Source organism: Bolinopsis microptera, chromosome 5, assembly GCF_026151205.1.
Source record: "Bolinopsis microptera isolate Bmic1 chromosome 5, MBARI_Bmic_1.0, whole genome shotgun sequence".
In the NCBI taxonomy this organism is placed as follows: domain Eukaryota; kingdom Metazoa; phylum Ctenophora; class Tentaculata; order Lobata; family Bolinopsidae; genus Bolinopsis; species Bolinopsis microptera.
The window spans coordinates 22,067,033-22,079,764 of record NC_087076.1 but is presented as its reverse complement, the minus strand read 5'-3'; the positions used below and the strand labels follow the sequence as shown (position 1 = coordinate 22,079,764).

General features: G+C 39.6%; 2 protein-coding genes across 2 annotated transcripts; one reads left to right on the top strand and one right to left on the bottom strand.

Moving 5' to 3' along the window:
- The first annotated feature begins 1,182 nt into the window (after positions 1-1,182).
- Positions 1,183-10,329, top strand: LOC134814713 (uncharacterized). Its single transcript, XM_063822895.1, has 7 exons — positions 1,183-1,254; positions 1,887-1,958; positions 2,266-2,341; positions 2,793-2,887; positions 6,130-6,227; positions 9,349-9,442; positions 9,799-10,329. The coding sequence occupies exons 1-7, from the start codon at positions 1,222-1,224 to the stop codon at positions 10,327-10,329; spliced, it is 999 nt and encodes a 332-aa protein (XP_063678965.1). The 5' UTR covers positions 1,183-1,221.
- Positions 2,947-5,846, bottom strand: LOC134815859 (uncharacterized). Its single transcript, XM_063824447.1, has 2 exons — positions 5,206-5,846; positions 2,947-5,043 (listed from the first exon to the last, which is right to left on the bottom strand). Exons 1-2 carry the CDS (start codon positions 5,760-5,762, stop codon positions 3,222-3,224), a joined length of 2,379 nt encoding a protein of 792 aa, XP_063680517.1. The 5' UTR covers positions 5,763-5,846; the 3' UTR covers positions 2,947-3,221.
- Positions 10,330-12,732: the final 2,403 nt, after the last annotated feature.

The window sequence follows — 12,732 nt, the reverse complement described above, 5'->3', positions numbered from 1 at the left end:
AAACAAGCATAAATTTTGGGGGAAGGGATTGACCGATAAAACGCGGTATGCGGTAAATCGGGGCGCGGTAAATCAGTGTTTTTCTGTACTCAATACTTCGTGTCAATTAAGACAAGTCTGGGATAATGACCGAATTATTGATGACAATTAATCAATAATTAATCTTCATAAACAGTTTTTATAATTCATTAATATCAAAACTCTGCAAGGTAAGCATGTTTACCATACAATGCATGTTCCCCCATTTTTCACGTCCAACTTTTAGACTTTAGAGTGCGGTCCACATCAAGCAGAAAATGCATATTATCCAGAACCAAGATTGTAACAATCTCCCTTACACAAGATAGGTCAGCCACTCGGTCATAAGACTTACAGCTAGACCAACTGAGTTTAGCAGTCCAACTGAGCAGTTAAGCAGTCCAATCATAGTAATCATAGTCTTTTAAGTGCCAGCATCACAATGAAGAACCCGTATATAATATTCACAAATTGGGATGATTAAGGGGAAACAACCAGAATTTCAAATATGTAAAGGAGTTTAAAAGATGACATATACTTTATAATTGGAGAAGTGGTATCCTCTAGAGAAAGAGGTACTCTTTGTACTTCGGACCTGCATTTGTGCTGTCCGTGGCAAATATTTAGAAAGATCGTTTTTGTACTGCAGACAAGTATCCACTGCACCAGGTAGCCGCCCGTACTTTTGCATCTTCACGGCCACTTCACTCAACTTCAGCGCTCATTTTGGAGACACTACGTATCGGGATCTTTTTGTAATGATATTAATTACTAATATAGGATCAAAGGATCGTTTCAGAGTTCCGTGTACACAGTTTCAGGACAATTTTGGCATTTTATTTACAACCCTAACCAGGTTTCTTTATCAAACAAGGTTTTGTATGTTACACCATAAAAGTTGGGTTTCGTCACTTGATCTCCGCGTACAAAGATCCGCCTTAGCTTGCCGTTGAAACTGTTACATCACTGCTGAACCAACCTAGCATTGTAAGTACAAACTTAGTTGAGTACGGTTCAATGATTTAATGACTATATGATGAGTTACCGCGTGAACAATGATCCAACAAACTTCAGGCAATTAGATATTTGTAATAGTTATATATTGATGAGTAGATCCTGGCTTTGTGAATCACTTTCGTGCTATCCATTCATTTTGTACGCCTACCACTACCAGTTGTAGCTTACTGGTAAAAAGTTGCTTCCATGAATTTCTTCAGACGTTCTTCAGTTAAAAAGGTAAGGAATTGGCTAAAAAATAATGAAGATCAAACAATGTAAAATATAAAGGTACAAGTTGTTCTGGAGAAATCGTGTTCGAAACTCGACTAGGAATTCATAAGTAATATCCTATTAACGTACTTATGAACGATTTGTGGCAGTCCTGGGAACTTTTAATTGTATTTTCAAATCATTACTTCGAAAGCATAAATGTCGGGATCGTTTATTCTTTTTTCTTCCTAAATCTTCAGTTTCGAAGGAAATGGGCCCACGAATAGAAAATAGGAAATTAGAAAGAGAGGAAATTACAGGCGATAAAAGTATAAAAGTATAAACCACCAAATATTCATAAAATGAAGTACTCGGAATATGTTGATTGTTGCACGCCGCCGTTTTTAAGCATTCGGCAGTTTCGTCTGAATTAATTGCGTGGGCTCACAATTAGAATGGACATGTACAGTCTGGCTGAGCCAAAGGAAGGATTGTGTCTGAGAGTGTGAAGTTAAGAAAAAGTTTTAGGAAACACTCATCAAGCTCTATTTATGCGTTTCAGTGCTCTTGATAGTGATACTTTGATAGAGTTGTTCGGCATGAAATTAGGCGTACTCGAACTATAAACTGATTTAGAAACTATAATTTAAATCGCACAGGTACAGGAGGAACTGTTTTATTGTGTGCTTGGTATTGAAGCCAGAGTTAAGATTAAACAGTACCTCAGCACGGTGAGAACCATTATATCCAATTATATCTTATTATCAGTTTTCAGTTTTCGTGCCATTCTCGTTCAGTTTCAGCTGCATCAGCATATTTTATTTCAAAAACTAAATCGAATTTAATTTCATCAAGCTAACTATGAGTATTTCATTAATGTTCCCTGCACAAAATGTCCTACACATATATACCCCACACTTTTAACGGGTGATACTCGTAAAATATGTGTTTCAAATATTAGGACCGTCGACGAGTCCAACTCGGCGCGCGTCCTGGTAGGTTATAAACCTACAACCACACTTTTACACCTAATGTCAGGTTAGAGGACGGCTGATGGCGGGGGAAATGTTACTTACACGTGAGGAAATAGACGAGTTGAAGCAGACTTTTATAGGTGAGTCTTTCTGCCATTTACCTAGCTTGCTAGACTCTCGCTCGGTTCCCTTCACACAGAAGGAAAGAAATCAAGAAGCTCGAAAAGAGCGCCGCGCATAGGGATAGGCGTGCCTGGTAATTCTACCATGTTCAATATTATTCTGCGTACAAACAAGTTGAGATCAGCAACGGGATATCGTTCCTTATTCTCTTATTGGGGCACCCTCTAAATCGGTATTTTCGGGCGTAAGATGAACAGTTAAAAATGAGGCGGCGTCAGCAATGAAGGCCCCCTACCATTACTAGTGAAAATTTAACTTGTCATGACTCATTATTGATGAAGAATTAAGAAACTTTCTCATTCTTGATATGATTGGTGTCAGGTAATCAGGTAATGCTAATTGATACCCCATATTTAAGATGACCTAATTGATGAACCTTTCCCCACATTACCCCACATTACTCCACAGCAATGGACGATAATGGGGATGGAATGCTGGACAATGAGGAGTTGGCTGTCCTCTTTGACAGTCTGAATATAGCGTGTGCAGATGATGATATCAAGGTACTTGCGAATTCAGTTTTACGCTTTCTTCCATTCGAACATTAAAATTCATTTAATTTGGTTATTTAGGTAACAGTTTTGTGATCGAAATTAGATAAAATCATCTGATATCTAAATCGTCTATTTATGCCCTGTAGGAATTACATTGCGTAATACTAATAGGAATTGCAATTTTGTCCGCAGAAGTGATTACGAATCTATTAATAAGTATCTGATAACAAAACCGAAACATCTGGTAGTAAAGCCCAAACAGTATAATCAGCAAGCAAATTACCCGAAAGCACAATATTGGCGGCAAGTTTATCCAGGAGCATAACTCCAGGGAAGTCCATCATCAAGGACCCAGTATGAGATTGATAGCGAGTTTATCCATGGGAATGAGCCCAGGAAACTCTCTACTCACTGTCCTACTAACAGAACCCCCCTCACTGGGCGTACTCGCATCACTCTCACTAGACTCACTTCTCTGGAGACAGCCTGTAAACAGTTCTCTGAGGCGGTACACTGAGGCGGTGGCTAGACCCGGGAAGGAGGGGAGTCTGGAACTGGTGGTTAGATAGGCGTGCCGGAGGGACACATTACATTTGCTGCATTTAGCGGTGATGGTTAGAGCAGGGATCTGTTTCACGGTGACGGTGAGGGTGATTGTGAGGGTCCCGGAGTAGATCTCACCCTGGGAGCTGCTCACTTCACACAGGCACTCCTCGTAGATAACATGGTCTCCTTGTCTCAGCTCCACAACAGGTAGTGGAACTCTGCAGGTTAGGATCTTCTTGTAACATGAGCTGATGGAGGAACCTCTCCTCTCCTGGCTGCCTGGCTTTAGCAGACATTTTATCAGTTCTGATTTGACAAAGTAGTTGTTTTTAAGGTACCTGACTATGACATCTTTGAGGTAAGTCTCGTGGAGTAAACTGAACCTAATACAAGACAAGATAATCTCCTGATAAGTCTTATCAGGCATTCTGAAATCTAGCCAATCCAGAGCAGCCTCCAACAGCTCGTACTCAGTAAGAGAAGACACGTTGTTATTAGCGAGAGTCCTTACAACTGTTCTTACAGGGGTCTTGTACCAAGAAGCTCTTCTGACTCCTAAACTCCGGTCCTCTGCTTCACTTAACACCGCGTAGAACGTTAAATCAGGCTGTTTCAGAACCTGTTTGATACGAGCCGTATTACCACAGGTTAGAGACGGGAAAAGAGCCGACTTCTCGCTATCACAGAACACATGGAGAACAATCCTATTACAGAACTCACACTGAGACCTCTTAACAGCAACAGGGGGAGCAGCCTTTGTGCTGACTGTTATTGTAACACTCAGACAGTCTACTGGACCTGTTGTAGAGAGGTAGGAGCACTTGCAGGAGCCAGTCAGGGTGTAGGTTCCGTTCTTCAGAGCTAACAACTCCTTCCCTTTCTTGCCAGGAGGGGAGAGTAGAGTGACCACGGAACCGCTGACTGTGTGGTCGGTGTTCTTGCGGGGGTTATGCCCTTGAGAGCAGATCTGGATCCAATCACTTGGAGACACCTCGTATCTGATGATGTGGGGCTGCAGCGTTTTTAGAATGTAACTACAATGCAGTTCATCAGCTCGGATTGAAGATAATATGGATAGTATGCCTGGGATCTGAAGCTTACCTCTATCCTGATTGTCTAGCCAAACTAGGGCAGCTTCCGCGATTACATACTCGTTTGTTGCACTGATAAAATCGTTAGACAGCACAAATTCTGCTAGCTCCAGAGGAAAGGAAGTCCAGCGTGAGGTAGCGAAGACAGCGAGAGCCTCCTCCATGGTACCCGAACAAGCAGCGAAGTTAGCAGCATCTTGGAGACACTTCTTAACATACGTCTCCTGCTCCTCTGACAGTTTGGGGAACAGTTCTTCCTCAAGTTTCTGTGTAAGAGTCTCTACAAGTCTCTCCGAGCCAGCAAGCCGTTCCCAACAAATGGACTCGAACAGTTTGGTGATGTACGCTATCCTGACCACACTGTCTCCCATCCAAGTGATGACTCCCTGTAGAGTCTTCAACTCAGGGCGATCATCCAGCTGTTTAGTTGCCTTTAGAAACATCTTGAGAGTGGTGGGAGAGAGAGACTGGAGCTGAGCGGGGGAGATCACCCGGCGGTAGTCCGACAGTCTGGTCTGAACTATAAACCTGGGTGGTAAACAAAATATATTTAGTCTCTCGAATTTACAAATTTGTGGTATCATTGTATAAATATAGCCATGCTGATCTCAGAACACCCGGCCATAACTCATGGAAAATTTGGATTGTTGAGGTATCCTGTTTTAAAATGCAACAAAATAATTATTAAACCTGATGAGCTCTCCTCGTAACTTCTTACATCTCGTCTCCTCGGAGAGCTGCAGGAACTTTACAACATTGCTCCCATTCACAAAGGTGTGGAGCTCAACCAGAGCTTGTTCTTGTATCCAGAAGATCTTGTAGTTGATGCTGAACTTGTAAACAGTTGAGAAGTTCTGCTCGTCAATGGCAAGAACCCCGTTGTAGAATGACAGGATTATATCAGCTATAACAGTTTGTTCAACCTGCGAGTACGTTGTGAAACTGATACACCTCTTACTCTCCTTTATTGGATACTCCTCGAATGTGTCCCTAAAAACATCACTGTGCAGCGCCAGTACCACATAGTGACAATTCAGGGTGAAGGAGCTGCTGCCGTCCCCAAACTTAATGCAAGCATCACAAAACTTCTCCATGTTGATGAACATGTTGAGGCGGTTGCCACAGTTATCCCTCCAGAATTGAGATGCCATGATGGCCGGTTCCGGGATATCATGAAACTCACAGACGTGATCTGTATCAGCTCTGTAACGTAAGCAACAAAATGTACAAGATGAAAGCGTAAACATGCCAGGTTTTTAGCTTACACTGTTACACACTTGTATGTACTGAAACAAACTACTGTGAACACAAAAAAGATGTTATAGTGTGTTAAGACTTGAGAGAGTGCTTACCTCAAGATCCAGAACAATGTAACTTAAAGGGGAACATTTTTAATTAAGTATCGAATAAGTCCCCATTTTAAATGAGTCATCTACCTAAGAACTATGTGACCTATATTGAGTTTCATCAAGACTTGACAGAGCCACCACATCTTCTGACCACCCCAAAGTGAAGTCTCGCTCGTTGCACCAGCACAGCAGAGAGTTCGTATTTGTAAGAGTTTATTCATTATGTAGCTTCAAAAGCTTCGCAAATAATAATGCGTCCCCTCAGGCTTTCTTCTCACTGGTAGACGTTGATGATGACGGTACAGTCGACTACGATGAATTCATGACGATGGTGGAACATATGATGGAACTGGCTACAGCAGGGTACCTTATTATACATATATTATATAGATATATAGAGAGAGAGATAGTTACTATTATGTTTCAGCAATTGACATGACGATGGTGGAACATATGATGGAACTGGCTACAGCAGGGTACCTTATTATACATATATTATATAGATATATATATAGAGATAGTTATATATTATTTTCCAGCATTTCAAACCCCTGTTTTACTTCACCCGGTCAAATAAACGAATTTAATATTTACAACCTTTTAAGCTTATAAAATGTCACCATCAGCTGTTCGAGGAAGCAACTTCCTCGTTGAGGGTGACCTGAAAGTTGTGGTGACAGTCCTGGAGTGGGTTAATTACTTAATTGTGGGTTAATTACTTAATTGGTACGAAAACAGGAGCTTTCAAAATATTTGCGTAAATCGTCTTCAGCTGTAGTGGCAGTATTGCTTAACCTTTTAAATGAGGGATCTCTGATTTCTGTAGAAGATCAGATTAATCGTTCTAGTTCTGGGCACCTTGAATTTGACCAAAAATGGTTCCTTGAGAACATATCTATTCGATCGAAACAACTTACCTATTCGATCGAATCAACTCATAAACCCACGAGTTAATATGGAGGGGATATCATCTTTTAGTCGGTTTATCAAGAGTCGACCGAGGGCAGGAATTGTCCTCCTGACCGTTAATATGGAGGGGATATCATCTTTTAGTCGGTTTATCAAGAGTCGACCGAGGGCAGGAATTGTCCTCCTGACCGTTAATATGGAGGGGATATCATCTTTTAGTCGGTTTATCAAGAGTCGACCGAGGGCAGGAATTGTCCTCCTGACCGTTAATATGGAGGAGATATCATCTTTTAGTCGGTTTATTAATCAGATCTGTCCAACTTGTATTAGACATTAGTACACTACTTCATCCACACCAGTCATTTCATCAGTCATTCCACTACATTAAACTGATTGAGGTGATGCCCTTTGTACACGCTGAACGAATATGCTATGATGAGTGGAACATGAGATAGGATCTGTTTGGTCCGTTTCATGGCAAAAACATTTATTGATTTTGTATTAATCGGATAATCATATCATAAACCCAAACGTTGACTGAGTAACTAGGAGATATTGGGAGAAATTGCATTTTAAACGTTCCTTCTAGTTCGGAGCCCTTGAAATATTTGTTGAGAATATAATTATTTAAGCGAACCCATTTCATGACGGGAACACCCTCATACAGTTGAGTGCTTTAATGGTTAAATAATTGGTCTGACTCCATAATCTAAAGTAACTGTTTTAATTCGAATATAATATTCGCATAATTTAAAGTACATGTTTTAATTCTAAATCAAGAGCTCGAATATAATATTTAGATATAACAGTTGAGTGATTTAATGGTTAAATAATTGGTCTGACTCCATAATCTAAAGTACCTGTTTTAATTCTAAATCAAGAGCTCGAATTTGATATTCGCATAATATATCCCGCATAATATATCTTGCTTAAGGCGAATTTGATAACAAATCCTCTTAGATTAAAATTACCTTCCTCATATATAATCGCTGTTATCCTTTATTGAAACTGCCTTGAGGGAAAACAAAGCGAGCTTATATTCCTGACCTTTTAAGCTTATAAACTGTCACCATCAGTTGTTCTAGGAAGCAACTCAGTTTCCTCGATGAGGGTTTCCTGAAAATTTTGGTGACAGTCCTGGAGTGGGTTAATTACTTAATTGTGGGTTAATTACTTAATTGGTACGAAAGCAGGAGCTTTCAAAATACTTGCGTAAACGTCTTCAGCTGTAGTGGCAGTATTGCTTAACCTTTTAAATGAGGGATCTCTGATTTCTGTAGAAGATCAGATTAATCGTTCTAGTTCTGGGCACCTTGAATTTGACCAAAAATGGTTTCTTGAGAAAATATCTATTCGATCGAAACAACTTACCTATTCGATAGAATCAACTAATAAACCAACGAGTTAATATGGGGGAGATATAATCTTTTAGTCGGTTTATTAATCGGATAATCATATCATAAACCTGCAAACGTTGACTGAGTAACTGGGAGATATTGGGAGAAATTGCATTTTAAACGTTCCTTCTAGTTCGGAGCCCTTGAAATATTTGTTGAGAATATAATTATTTAAGCGAACCCATTTCATGACGGGAACACCCTCATACAGTTGAGTTTAATGGTTAAATAATTGGTCTGACTCCATAATCTAAAGTTACTGTTTTAATTCGAATATAATATTCGCATAATTTAAAGTACCTGTTTTAATTCTAAATCAAGAGCTCAAATATAATATTGAGATATAATAGTTGAGTGATTTAATGGTTAAATAATTGGTCTGATTCCATAATCTTAAGTACCTGTTTTAATTCAAGAGCTCGAATATAATATTTGCATAATATATCCCGCATAATATTTATATATCCTGCTTAAGGCGAATTTGATAACCAATCCTCTTAGATTAAAATGACCTTCCTCATATATAATCGCTGTGATCCTTTATTCAAACTGCCTTGAGGGAAAACAAAGCTTATATTCCTGACGTTAAATTATTACTCAAACGGCAAAGTTTCTTATATATAAATATAATCCAACAGTCAGCACTGTACGCGGAGAGACGACAAAAGACAATAGGGCTTGTGTTGGTTACTTACTTACCAACTTAGGGTTGCATGAATGTATGAGGTCGTTACCATTGCAACAATAACACGTTCATTACCATAGTAATTAGTAACAATATAGTAAGGTTCATTACCATAGCAACAATTTAAATAAGCCTCCTAGACGGTCAGTCCATTGTTCATCAGTAGACATTAAACTCTTATCAGAGCACATACAATAAAGGGAGTATTTCGTGAATGCTAAGGAGATTTCCTCGCTCCAGGCACAGACCTGAGACCCTATACAGATGGTTTAACAGGACCCTTTCAAATAGCATATAACTACATTAGAGTCTGGCAATGAAAGTACGGCAATAAATTATTATATTATCATCAACTTAGCTGAGTTTAATAAGAAAATAACACCATTTTGAACAAAACTACAGTTTAAGGTTCACCTCATGACAAGTATACACAAACTTCCAACCAGATTGTTTCTTACCAGATTTTCTTTAATTAAAGACCCTTCTTCTTCAGGCACAGCTACGTGGACATGTTTAGAATGTTGGACAGGGAACAGAGAGGTTTCGTTTCCATCGGAGAGCTCTTACAATCTCTCCAGAATAACGAGGTATGTAAATAATTTCAAAACAGCATTCCAGAGTATGTTAAAAAGTAGGTTTTAAAGGGTCTTCATAAACATTTTCTCGAAATTGTTTCTATAATAATATAGTGGGGAGTATAAAATAACGAGGTATGCAAATACCTCCAGTCAATACTTTTTATTTTCAGCAAATCACGAATACTTGACCTTTGTTTTTAAGTTGGTTAGTTTTAAATATCATTTATAAAACCTACAGATAAACTGACCCAGTGTCCGACATATGATAATTTTTCTTTACCACAGGTAATATGATAAGTTTCCTACCTCAGGTAATATGATAAGTTTCCTACCTCAGGTAATATGATAAGTTTCCTTTACCACAGGTAGGCATATCACTGGATGACGTGAGAACCATCTTGGATTACGACTGTTACGTTCCCGGGGATAAGAACAGGATCTCCTTCACCAGTTTCAGACGTATTGTCATGAACGAGCTGATCCCAGAGTGCGACCTGTTGATTGGAGATGTGGAGATTGACCAGCTGCTCTCTGATTCTGGCCAGGATGATTCCATGATAAGGATGATAAGAGCGGAGCGGGCTGAGGCTAAACGTTTGAGCAAGTTGGCTAAGTTGGCTAAGTTGGGTGTTGGTGATGAAGGGGAAGATCTGGCCAAGCAGGAAGGAACTGAGCTGGACTTGAAAATGGTAGTTGGACTTCTAGTGGAAACTGCCAGTGAACTAGGTAAAGTGTCATCTGGTGACGTTGGTGGGTTAGCTAGGCATGAGGGGGCGACTATGGAGGAAGTTGAAATAGAAAATAATTTACCTGTAGAGTGTAAAGAGGCGTTAGTTGAAGATAAAAACTTGCAAGAAGTTGAGATTTCAGCAGAACCTATGCCACACGAAGATTGACACACTGACACAGGGATCCAACAAAAAATGTGCCAACATACTGGGCTACCATTAACAATATGCGTCAGGTTACAAATAATCGTTCTGCTCCCCCTCCCCCAAAATCCTTCAACCCTGTTCCCCCAAATCCCCATGAAGCGCGATGCACTACTGGTCCGCGCCGCGCATCAAATAATGTTTTTCGCATCCACTTCACCAGGTCGCAATGATGCACTACTGGTCCGCTACGAGCTGTGAAGGATTGACATCGTCAATCAACAAATCCGGAATCCCCCTCCCCATCCTCCCTCGTATAATTCTATGTGAGAAGAGGACGATAATTTATGAAATGAAGTTTGTTTTAATTGTGGCTACCCGAGTACCTGGTGGAGAAGTATCGCTTGATAGCTCATTTACTGAAAACGAGTTCATTGTGTACAATATAATATACTCATTAAAATTAATTGCGAGCTGAGGTGCTTTTGTTTAAATAAAGCAGTCTTGGAGACATGGAGTAGACTTATGGCTATGTTTATTTTTTGTTGTACCATTTCATTAATATGACAAAGTAAAGTTGTGTTGATGGAACTTTCAATTTTGATGGATTTATTATTTTAGCTATATATATTTATTATTTTAGTATATTATATACAAAATAAGTTTTAAGTCCATCAGACAGGTCATGATTGAAGTACATAATTTTGCAATAGTGTAAACAAGAACGCAAGGATTACATTGCATAACAAAAACATTCAAGTTGTGTGATTTTAGTACAAGTATAACTACAAAAAGCTTTTAGTTTTCAACAATAAATATTGTCGACCTGCTGCTAGGAATGACTTTGCAAATCCATTGTTGGCACTGAAAGTAATCACAAAACATCGGACGACCATGCACGTATTTTATAGATAATCAGCTAAACAACTCGCACAAAAAAGTTCATTTTCAGTATTTAAAAAAGCGTCTGAAGTTTATAAGCATTATGTACACAAACTGGGCGTAAACACGTGAACTCAGTCGAAGAGACGATCGAGGGTTGTTTTTTTGCCAAGAATGTTCTTAATAAATCTTTAACTATGGTTACTGAAATAACTTGGCAGACCACCCTCGATGTGGCCACTTTTGGGTCCCACACTAACACACACAGGCAAAAAACGTTAATTGTGTGGGAAATAAATTTATCTCTCGCTAAGAGAAACGGGAGGTAAATTGTTATATTTTTTTTATGTAGAAGTGTTTTTTTTTTCTTCAGTGAAAAGTTCGATATACCCACGTTTTGATATTGCTACTGTTTTATTATGCCGTAAAATAACTGATTGTTTTATTAATTAATTATTTTATTAGACGCAGCTTTTGTTGTCAATACATCGCCTCATCCTCCCTACACACACTAAATACTAATACTAATACACACAGCATTCATTCAACCCTGTCACGTGTTCACTCAGGAATGGGTCATTATAGATTAAGTCCAGGTAGATTAAAGAGGTAAAGTTCGGATTGTTCTTCCCGGAGTACCGCGCATAGGAGCCAGAATTTCTCGTCCCAACTTCTGAGTTCTGATTTATTCTGTTCTGATATATAGTCTGTTCCTGCAAGTCTCTTCTCGATACAGCAATCTGAGCAAATGGCTGGCAGTCTGCCAGAGAAGCAGTTTTCAAAAGGAAGAGGACGTTATTTCGCGTATACTTTTACCCGGCAAATGAATGGCTTTAGTTGGAGTCATAGTAGTCTTTCCGATTGGGAAGAGTGCCTTTACGAACTCTCTGAACGGCTTCATCCTGAGGAAGAATACAATAGGGTTGATGGCGGCATTAAGGGCTACCATGTCAATGTACGTTAAGTTCCATATATACCAGCCCATAAAGGACTTTTCTATGGAGTAAATCCTGTTGTATTTCGTCCAGTCTGAATCGTCAGTGATTATGACATGGGAGTAGAAACAGTAGTTCAGAAAAACAGGCATGTTACAGATCAGATATACGCTGGTCACAATGATTATGGTTATTGTTGCCTGGGTTTGTGCAACCCGTGAGAAGCTCTGGTTGCTGGTAGTGGTCGCAGACTCACGAAGCTTGACTATGGATAGGATGAAGCTAAGAGAGATTGGGAGTATGGGGAGTCCAAGAACAATTCCAGCATGATAGGCATTAACATACCACAGCTTGGTACTGTTTGGCGTAAAAAAACAATACCCAGTGGTGCTAGTGTAAGTTATCTTATTGGGTATTTCGGAAGGGTAATCGTCTGCCGCTATCAATGCGGCCCTTACAATCACATGATATAACAGGTACGCGCACAAAACTGTTCGCAGAACTTTCAGGTTAAGGGACTGCATGGGTCGAACTAGGATAAGCATCCTCGAGAAGCTGAGGAGTCCCACAAGAAAGACAGAGATACAGGGAACTATCTCCCAGAGCAACC